Source organism: Propithecus coquereli, unplaced genomic scaffold (assembly GCF_000956105.1).
Source record: "Propithecus coquereli isolate 6110/MARCELLA unplaced genomic scaffold, Pcoq_1.0 Scaffold155, whole genome shotgun sequence".
Taxonomy (NCBI): Eukaryota; Metazoa; Chordata; class Mammalia; order Primates; family Indriidae; genus Propithecus; species Propithecus coquereli.
Genome location: NW_012139969.1, coordinates 1,030,991 through 1,041,978, shown reverse-complemented (window position 1 = coordinate 1,041,978; position 10,988 = coordinate 1,030,991). Strand labels below are relative to the sequence as shown.

Below are 10,988 nucleotides of genomic sequence, written 5' to 3'. Positions count from 1 at the left end.
TCACAGCTGCAGAGGACCATTTCAGGGTAAGGGCAGAGGGAGCAGAAAAGTGGGGTACGTCTGTGCAGGCAGGGAGATGGGGGAGTGGTGGCCTAGGACAGAAGCACCAGGGAGCCTCTTCTGGCTCAGCACCAGGCTCCCCCAGGGGCCTCCCCAATACTGAACATTAAAGCTGCACCCTGAGGGGTCTGGCCCAGACTAGGCAAAGGCTCAACCCCAGCTGGGGGCGTGGGGGGCACTGCTGGCAAGATGGGCACTGTGGTTCTACAGTAACATAACCTTATACTACCTGTGCTAAGGACGACAGAACAATATAAAACCCCAATACAGTAACGCCATCCTGATGCCACCCACTTCCCTACCTCTGAATGATGGAGAGTAAAGAAGGGAGAGACCCTTGGAAAAATCCCAGCAAAACACGGATCAGCTCAGGAGAAAGGGTCAAAAGCCCCCAAATCAACTTGGGCTAGGGTTAGGGGTAGGCCTAGTCTGTCACGGCCCATAAAATGAAAAGAGCACGCAGGTCTGCCCTCTAGTGGACAGTGGCCGTGCAGCCGGGTCTACATGATTGGTGGAAGGGCTGCGCAGCAGCAGGTAAAGCAGGGAGTCACAAGCCACAACCTCTGACGCAGAGCAGGTACAGGCCCCAGGCGGGACCTGGCCCACCCCGTGGCCTGCTCGCCCAGGCCCAGTGGCTGTAAACCTGAAACACCGTCGGAGAGCTGCCTATGTCTGTAAACAAAGGCCCACCTGGCTGCACAGGGGGCTGAGGGTAGAGACGCCTGGAGCCACTGCACACTCGGCTGCCGCCCTGCCTGCACGCCCTGTGGGAAAGCCTTCCCTGGCTAAGGGCAGGTGACAGGTCGGTTTTAGGTAAGTAAGTTCTGTTCTATCACAGAAGAAACAAACTCCAAAGAGAAAAACTTGAACAAGGTCCATGAAACTTCACATCCTTAAGGCGTTCGTCGTCAGGTTCAGTGTCATGAGCAGCAAGGACTGCAGGATCCAGCCTGCCCAGGCCCCCTAGGCAGAGTGCAGGGGGATGACAAACTTGCAGCCAAAGGGTGAGTGGTAGTTGATGCCCACCTCCTGGAAGACCTGCTGGGGAATGCCGATGTCGCACAAATAGATGCGGCCTGCGTGCTCCCCCAGCGGCAGAGGCAGGCCCAGCGCCAGTGACCATTTGGCATCAATGCCCTGTTCAGCTTCACGCACGGGAGGGTCTATGCTGAGTACTGGAGCCCGGTTCTGGTTGGCCCAGGCCACAGCTGCCTTGTACCAGGGCTGATCCCGCAGGAAGGCGTTCTCGGGGCAGTCCAGGCAGTTGATGACCAGGTCCACAGGGCTAGTGGGCAGATCTGCAGGTGGAAAGAGTGCCATCTGAACATCCCTATAAGCACAGAGCAGCCCGGGCTGGGACTAGAGCCCGGGTGGCCCCAAGAATGTTTTGTCTTCTAGACACCACTCCAAAGGCTGGCCTTCTCAAGGCTGGGCCACGACAGAGGCTCTGAGAGTTCCAAGGCCTGGTTGGGCTGGGTGTTAAAGACCAAGGGCATGTCAGCCTGACGAACCACTGCCTTCTGGGAGCTCCCAGGCCGAAGCACTGTCCTGCAGAGTGTGCAGAGCTGCTCTGGGCACAAAGCCCTCACCTCTTCTGCCCTGTCTAGGCAAGTCTTTGTATATCTGACTAATGCCCCCAAACACATTAGGAGCTCTGGAAGACAGAGTCCACTGCCAAGTCAGCCCTCACAGGGAAGTCCTGCTCAGGGCTCAGCGAAAATGGGAGCTGACTGCTATTTGCTGACTGACCCAAGAAGGGTGAGCAAGTGAGAGCAAGCCTGCTTATTCTACTCCAGACTAGCCTACTCATTCTACTCTTGCCAGCCTGCCCTCTGCTCTAGCCTTTCTCATTCTTTCACAGGAATGCGTCCTCCACTCAGCCCAACCTTAAGAATGAGGAGGGAACCTATCACTGTCCTCCCAGGCATTTAAAAAGGCTCCTCTGTCCCAGGCTTCTGGGACAGTGTAAGAACAGGATGCCTCAACCAGTATGTATATCTTGGACTGGCCTAAGAGGTTACACTGACAATAGCAGAAATAAACTCAAGGGTCACCATTCTCAGACCTGTCTCCTGGGGGGATTGGGCTAGGAAGCCTTCTGGGCAGCCAGGGGAAGAATTGCCTGGAATGGGACATCATGCTCAAGATTTCAAGAGGGGGAACCCACACCAGGCCCCCTTCCCAGCTCTAGGCCTAGAGCAATGGCATTTCTCAACTAGAGACCCATGGCTTCCATACCTAGAACATGCCACCATGGGAGTCCCTGTGGGCCATGAGGATGTCAAGAATAAGATTGGTGTCCTATCTTATCTTCTGGGTGCCTACAGGGGCCTGGCCCAAGACTTAAGAAACTGAGGTTCTGATCTAGGCTCTGTCCCTGACTTGCCATCTGACCTCTGGCAAGGCCCTTTCTCTGGGCCATATTTGCTCTCTCCAATTCTTCTCCACACTTTCTCCCTTAAACCCACTGCAGTCAGACTTTGCCCCCACCACTTCACTTGAAACTGCTCTTGTCAAGATCACCAGGGGCCTCCACATGGCTAAATCCAGTGGTCGACTGCCAGTCTTCCTTTGAGCTTAACCTAGAGTGGGGCTTGCTGACGCAGATGATCCCACGCTCTTTTCTTCACTTGGCTTTCAACTACCATACTCTCCTAGTTTTTTCTTCTCCCTCACTGACCATTCCTGCCCTGTGTCTCCCAGGCTGGTTTTTCCCTTCCTTGATTTCTAAACAAAGAGCTCAGTCTTCCAACTTCTTTTTCTTTTGTTAAACAACCAATGTAATAGTTGTGTTTTTTGTTTTTTGTTTTTTTTTTTGAGACAGAGTCTCGCTCTGTTGCCCGGGCTAGAGTGAGTGCCGTGGCGTCAGCCTAGCTCACAGCAACCTCACACTCCTGGGCTCAAGCAATCCTTCTGCCTCGGCCTCCCGAGTAGCTGGGACTACAGGCATGCGCCACCATGCCCGGCTAATTTTTTCTATATAGTTTTAGTTGTCCGATTAATTTCTTTCTATTTTTAGTAGAGACGGGGTCTTGCTCTTGCTCAGGCTGGTCTCGAACTCCAGAGCTCAAACAATCCACCAGCCTCGGCCTCCCAGAGTGCTAGGATTACAGGCGTGAGCCACCGCGCCCGGCCACAGTTGTGTTTTTTTTAAATGGACAGGTTCTTGTCATGTTGCCTAGGCTGGAGTCGAACTCCTATGCTCAAGCAATCTTCCCATCTTAGCCCTCCCTAGTAGCTGGGACTACAGCACCGCACCCAGCTCCCAACTTCTCTCTCTTATCCAGGCTTATCATGGCTTAAATATCATCTACAATTGTAACTCTAGGTTAGAGCCCTTCGCTTAACTCCAGGCGCATGTCACTCCTGCCCAATCACCTTCTCCCCCTGTATATCCAACAGACATCCCAAACTGCGCTTCTGCTCTTCCTCCCGAAACCTTCTCCTCTACTGAGTCTCCCCATCTCCGTGCCTGCACCTCAGTTCCTCAGGCCAAAACCCTTAGAATCATTCTTTTCTTATTTGGGGTTTTTTTTTTTGTGTGAGACTAGGTCTCACTCCGTTGCCCAGGCTGGAACAGTGGTGTGATCACAGCTCACTGTAACCTCAAACTCCTGGGCTCAAGCGATCTGACCACCTCAGCCTCCCAAGTAGCTGCGACTACAGGCATGTGCCACCACCATGCTCGGTTTGTAATGCTTCCTTTATAGCTGTAGCCAGTATACTTATTGTTACACTCAGTCTGTTGTTTTGTATCATTCTCAGTTAATTTATAGAAACCTTGTCACCCTAACTAAATATTAATGGTCTTGGGAATAGGGAAACATGATGACTTCCTTCTTTTATTATGTTCCCCTACTATAAATTCTTAAAATTTTTTTAGCTTTCCATTTTGAAATTATTTTATTTGTTTAGAGACAGGGTCTTGCTCTGTCGCCCAGGCTAGAGTGCAATGGTGTGATAATAGCTCACTGCTACCTCGAACTCCAGGCTCAAGTGATCCTTCTGCCTCAGCCTTCCGAGTAGCTGAGACTGTGGGTGCATGCTATTGCACCCAGCTGATTTTAAAAATATTTTGTAGAGATGGGAGTCTCACTATGTTGCTCAGGCTGGTCTTGAACTCCTGGCCTCAAGTGAGCCTCCTACCCCAGCCTCCCAAAGCATTAGGATTACAGGTGTGAGCCACCGCGCCTGGCCAGCCATTCTTAACTCTTCTCCTTCACCCCCTACATCCGATCTGTGGACTCCATCTTTCAAACTCATTCAGAAACTAACAACTTTTAGCACCTCTGCCACCAGCACTGTCTTAGCTACCATCATCTTTCTCTCCGATGAACAGAACAGCATCTTAACACCTCTTCGTTCTCTTATAGTTCACTCTCAAACAGATCCAGAATGACTGTCTGGAACCTAAGTTGGATTACATCAATCCTCTACTTATTCCTCCAATGACTCCATCTTACCCAGAATGAAAGTCCAAACCCTTTTAGTGATCCACAAGGCCCTTCACGGCCCGACCCTGAGATGTCCAGGTCTCCTCCTTCCTGCCTAACCCCTTCTATCTCCCTTCTCTGCTTTATTTTTCTTCATAACACTTACTACCATCTGATGTAACACGTTACTTATTTGTGTGTTTGTCTCTCCTAACCAGAACATACACTCTATGGAAGAATGGATTAAAAAAAAAAATCCGCTGCCATATCCCAAGCATCAGGAACAGTGCTTGTTCCATAAATGTTTGTGAAATGAATAAACGGGTCTCCAGCTTTTCATCTGAGTATTGGGAGAGGGAGAAGGGGAGGGGAAGGAGATGGGAAGTAGGCACATCAACACCAAATGTATCACAGCTCTAAGACTTCTTCTTCCAGGCAGATCATCGTCCTTAGACACGTGGTGCCTTTCCACATGTCACCACTGGGTGGCACCACCAAACCATCAAACTACCAAGAAGGGAAGAAACCTTTAGCCCCAACCTTTGTTAAATGCTCACCTTTGAGGCTAGACACTTGTTGGCCTTGGGTCTTGCTGAAGAGTGACAGCTCATTGGTGATGGACTCCAGCATCTTGACAAAGTTGGGCAGGAAGAGGATAACCTGGACATCATGGTTGGCTAGGTGCCTTCCACAGCTGATGCCCTGAGCCCCCTTCACGTGGGGCCCACAGAGTAGGGCCACTGTAGGCCTCTGGTGAACATTTTTGGGATTCAACCTAGAGCGGAAGGTAAAGCAGCATTATCAGCTACAGACTTTCCAATCCCTGGCACCCCCTCCCAGACAACTGCCTGTAGGCACCTGCTGCTCTCGGAGCTTTCTTCCCTGCCGCTCACCAAGTCCCAGGCTCCAGAGGAGGCCCAAATGCATTGCAGGCCAGGTCTGCAGAGTGGCATGCCCACTGTCCCACACCCCAGCGTCACTTCATTGCTGGGTCCTCCCACTAGGCAGTTCACCCAGATCTTGTTCCATCCGACACTGTTGCCAGAACAGTTTTCTGACCCATGAACACATAATGGTTCCTCCCTGTGTGACCTATTAAGTCCAAATTCTGCTTGGCAAAGAGGTTTTGCCACCTCTGCAGCCTTCTCTGCTCTTCTTCCCCAACATGTCTGCTCTACCCAGCAAGGCTGGTCTCATGCTCTCCTGTACCTGTAAGGATTTTCCCTGCTTACGCTCAGACTAGGTCCCCTGCCCAGAAGCCCGTCACTTTCCAAACTCTGACTTGCATTTTCTTGGAGGTCCAGCTCCAGACTTCCTTCCCTCTTCTGGGATTACTCTGGCTCCCATTCTTTCCTTTTCTCAACTCCTAATAAACTCACAGCAAGTACCAGTTCAGGCTTGTTCTCAACTGTCCTCAATCGGTTGCCAATCCCAGCTCTCTTCACTGAGCTTATTAGCTTACTGACACTGATAAGCAGTGCTGCAGATAGTAACAGTACCTCTTTCACAGGATGCCGTGAGAATTACTGGAGGCACAGCAGTACCCAACATGTAGGAGTGCTCCATCGATCCTGACCATCCAGGAAGCAGAGGCTAGGGGCTACCCACTCTCCTAGGCTGGCAACTGCCTTAGATGAAGTCACTTCCAGTTTCCTGCTATTCAAAGCTGACACTCCCATGGCCTCAGAGAAGCCACAAAGTACGGTGGTGTGGAGGATTAGCCCTGGAGCTCTGCCCAACTCAGAGGCAGCACAGGTGGCTCACAGGGCAGCAAGACAGAGAAAAGATGGACAGCAAGGCTATAGGTCTCTGCTTAGGGGCAGAGCAATGACAGTCACTGATTTCTCAAAGACAGGAAGAAGACAGATACTGTCAAGCCAAACAGGAGCTTCGCAACTGCCCCCTTCCCAAACAAATTTTGGGGAATTTAGCAATGTACTCTACACATAGACACCAAACCATTCATTTTCCCCACTACTTTTACACCTAGAAGAAAAATGATAAACACTTCTCCCTTCAACAGATGCTGCAGTTCTGGCATCTGACTCACCCTGTTTCCTAAATGGGCTCTCCCTCTCACGGAGGCACAGCCCCTACCCCCACCAAAAGAATCAAAGCAGAGAACAGCATCCACACACCCAGCAGCAGCGGGCAGAGTACAGGCCCTACAGACCTCTGCAGAGCAGAGACCCAGCTCTACCGTGTACCAGCAGTGTCAAATGGACAAGTCCTTCAGCTGTAGCCTGCTCATCTTAAAACATGGGGCTGTTATTTACCTCTGAGGTGAAGTTATGAGGATCACATTAAATTCTGTTGTGAAAGCCCTGTGAAAAATGCATGGCCCTTGACATACATTAAACCTCAAGGTTACTAACTATGGGTTTGATTTCTCAAAGCAAAACCAGCCACTGCTGCAAAGGACAGGAGATCAGATGCTAAGAGAAAAAGTCAGGCACAAGTACCGCCAGCACCAAGGAGTTGGCTAGAAGGCAAAGTGACTTGGTGAGGACATTCAGCTCCTGCCCCAAAATTACTGTTTCGGGAAGCCACTTAATGGCTTCAAATACCCCCAGAGGAGCTTATTCCTGGAGCTGCTCCAGTGGCTGTTCCAGGAGGAGGGCAGCACACGCCATTCCCAAGGGCCTGATGCCCCCTCAGAGGGCACCTCACCCTACTCCCTCCTTTAGGCATCTCCACTGGCTCTTCCCTTGCCCGGGGGAGGCCAGGGATCCCACACGGCTGGGAAGCAGACTTAAATCAAGGGCCGAGGAGGAATGACCACCCCCCCCCCAACTCAAACGGGAAAGGGAAGCAGAGGAGCAGGGAGGGGAGATCTCACTTCAGCTTGGATCAAACCTGCTTTAATCAATATCACTTCAGAATCAGGAGATGCCTCCCGTGCAAACACAGCATCCCTCGGCCCCGAGAATGGAAAGAGGCTGGAGTGAGGAGCTGTGGGGTTTATCCGCAGTATCAGTCTTCTGGCCAGGACCCCAAATACCATGGCTGGAAACACAAGCCAAGGATAGGCCTCCATTTCTCAAACAGGAAAGGGGCTCTGTGGGAAGCAACATCCTGTCGTGTGAGGCTCCAGATCTGTAAGTGCTGCTCAGGGAAACGAAGCCTTCCTTGCTCTGCTAAACCGAGGTCCACCCTGCTCCTTGGAAGCCACCTCCTGCCTCCCTCAAGACACCACTCTCTCCCAGGATTGCCTGTGTCCTCTTCCTTTTTATTCACAAATCCAACAGATACTTGTCAATTCTAATTTTGCTTTACCCCAATCTCTCAGAAGTACCACTGCTAATCATTCCTTTTTTCTGTGAATAGTATTTCCCTGGTTCCTACACACTACTCTCTTGCTTTTTTCACCTCTCTAGCTCTGTTCCTCATCCTCATAACTGTGCCTTAAATGCTGGTGCTCCCCAGAAGCCCACCCAGGCCCTTTCATACCCTTCTCCTTAGAAGATCTCATCTATTCTTACACCGTCTACAGGCAGACAACTCCCAAATCTCTAGCTTCAGCTCAGGCCCTTTTCTGAACTTCAAATCCATATATCTAACATTTGGATATCTCACAGGGATTCCAAACTCAACACATCCAAAACAAAACCCACTATCTCCCCCAAACCTGCTCCTCTTCCCACCTTCCCGATCACAGTGAATGTTATCACCATCCACCCAACCAGGTGTCCAAGCTGGAAAGCCTGAAGGTCAGTGATCACCGACATTCCACTTTCCATCACCTCCAGCACACATTTGATTACCTTGCCCTGCTGAATTTACCTTTAAAAAAAAAAAAAAAAAATCCCTCGTATGTCCACTTTTCCGATCCTACTCAGCTGCGTGGCCTACCATCATCTGGGCCCTGGCTCAATTTTCTAAGGGTTACAGTTCTCTAACTGGTCCCACTGCCTTCAGTCCTGCCTCCATTCAGTCAGCTGTCCACACTGTAGCCAAAGTCATCTTTTTAAATACAGGACCAGTCATGTCACAGCCTGACAGAAATCCCTGCCGCAGCTCCCTGCTGCTCAGCTGTCCCAAGGCCCTACTTTCTAGCCATGAAGAATGACTTACAGATCCCCAACAGTTCCCTGGTCTCTCCATTCTCTCTGCCCTTGGCACCTGCCACTCCCTATACCCAGAATACTCCTCCCCTTTCTTCCTTGCCCCTGTTAATTACCCCGTGTTCTTCAGGACTCTAACTGGATGCCACTGCCACTGCTGCTCTAGGAAGGGTGACTGGGGTAGAAATATGGCTTCCTAGAGAATTTCCTGTTTTCTCTGCAACAGCAGTGTGCTGTTTGGAGACCCCACGAGGCTGCTGGAAGGCAGGAGCAGTATTTTATTATTCTTTGTATCCTCGGTGTCTAGCATAAGGTCTGGTACATGGTATCAGCAAACGTCTACAAATAAAGTGCTACTCCTGATGTATGAGCCCAAGGGGCAGGTGGAGAGGTGCCAAACCCCAGCTCCCCTACCTAGTTATCAGGGTGGTTCTAGAAGTTTTTAGGTGTGAAGCTCAGGATTCATTTGCATCCCAGCCACTTAAAGTAAATGACGAGTACCAAAGGCCAGGTCTCTGAAAGTTTCTAGAAGGAAGGCCTCCGATGGTTAACAGGAGTCTCAAAGCCAGGCAGCTGCTGTCAGGAAAGAAAGGGTCAAAGGGTGGCTTGCTGGGAGAAGAATGAGAACTTCCAGGAGATGAGTAGGAGGAGGGGCAAACAAAGAAACCAGCAGCATCCAGGAAAGTGACTTCAGAGAGACCCTCAAATTAGACGAGCAGCGACTATCTAACGAACTCTCCTGTGTGCACGCAAGGCATGGAGGTGGCGCCTGGGCAGCGCATCCTCACTCTACACTCAGCCCCTGCCAGTTAAAGGCATTTACCTGTTGGGTCCTCCGAGGAGGGTCAGTGCCATCTGACTGGCACACACACCTGTCATCTCCAGTCTCCGCTCCAGGGTCAGTCCGTGCTTTTCAGCCACGGATAGCAGCTTTTTATGCAGCTCATAGGAAACACTTGGGACAACCAGGCCAGAGTCTGTGGTTCAAAAGGTGGAGAGAGAAAGGGAAAGTGATTATGGGAAACAAGGTTCAAAAATGAGTGTACTCGATCCAGGATTGTGTGAATGCCAACATTTTAAGACTGACCCTCCCCTGGCCCAGCCTCTTTGTCTTGTGGGGCTAAAGCATGCTCTGCAGCCCTCCAGAGCTCAAGTAGTAGGTGACAAATTGAGTAACAACTGTTCCAGGTCACCATAGAGCAGGGACGAACTTAAGCTCCCTCAGCAATTTAGCTTTAGACTACAAAGGCCGAATCCACCACGACACACCCACCACGAACTATCACGAAACGGCCGGCACACAGCACGTAGCAGCAACCCATACGCCGCTTCAGAAGAGCACGTGCTTTCCCCACGTGGGGAAGTGGCGATCTGGGCAGTGGGCTTTCCTCCCAAGCAGGCTCCTCATCCTTCCCGAGAAGCGGAACAGACACCAGCTAACCCTTGTGACCCCCTGGCCCCTGCTGTTCTGGTCAAACTCAGGGCAGGATGACTTGCTGGTTGCATCTGCTCCCTACTTCCTCTTCCTTCTCTCTTCTATTTATATCTTCCTCTTTGCTTAAGAAATTCAGCTAGCAACTTGTTTTCTCAAATAATTTGTCGTTTTCTCCTCATTTGAGGTGAGTATAACCCAATACACCACAGGGAAAGAGTATATGGAAAGTAACCTATGGCTTGCTTTAAGCTACTCGGAACCTAGAACATTTTTTATTCACCACAAAAAAGACAACTCTATTAAAGGTTGGAGAGAATTACTGTCATTAAAAGTACATCATGGAAAAAAAATAACAACAAAAAAGACAGACAAACCAACAACAAAAGAAGTACACCGTGGAAAGTACTTGGTTCTTTAAGCTCAAAGCCAAAGTCTGCTGTGGCTGGTATACTAGAAGAAGTCCACAGTATTATTATATGCATCCGTATCAACAAACCAGTGCTGTTTCAGGGCCCAGAAACCCAAGACGAGAAAGAAACAGCAAACTCAAAAAACTGTGACCTGCAACGGACAACTCTTGCCTGACAAGGTCCTCCTCCCTCCAGGATGCCAAGGCCACCTTACAAATGCAAAGGCCACTGGGCTGGCCACAGGGGAGCATACCCTTTGTCAAAGAGCCCCATCTGGCTTCACTGGGTGATGGACCAACAAACACAAAGCCAGTGTGGGATTGCAAGTAACTAGTTCTGTCTGGCTGCATCAGATGCCTTTTTAGATTCTGTGTCCTCAACTATATTGGACTGTAAATTCCTTGAGACAGGGAAATACATCTTGTATTTCTTTCTTTCTTTTTTTTAGCCAATTTTTTTTATTTCAGTATATTATGAGGGTAGAGATGTTTAGGTTACGTATGTTGCCCTTGCCCCCGCCCCCCAAGTCCAAGCTTCAAGCGTGTCCATCCCCCGGATGGTGCGCATTGCACTCTTTGTGTATGCA

The 10,988-nt window shown here is 50.3% G+C and overlaps 1 protein-coding gene across 1 annotated transcript in view; it reads right to left on the bottom strand.

Annotated features, from left to right (window-relative positions):
• Positions 1-912: 912 nt before the first annotated feature.
• Positions 913-10,988, bottom strand: part of EDC3 (enhancer of mRNA decapping 3) — a 77,964-nt gene continuing 67,888 nt past the window's right edge. Inside the window, exons 5-7 of the mRNA XM_012640596.1 lie at positions 9,381-9,534; positions 5,051-5,268; positions 913-1,358 (exon numbers count right to left, since the gene is read on the bottom strand). Of these exons, the coding sequence (XP_012496050.1) occupies positions 1,024-1,358; positions 5,051-5,268; positions 9,381-9,534 (707 nt within the window). The 3' untranslated portion in view covers positions 913-1,023. The remainder of the gene's footprint in view (positions 1,359-5,050; positions 5,269-9,380; positions 9,535-10,988) is intronic.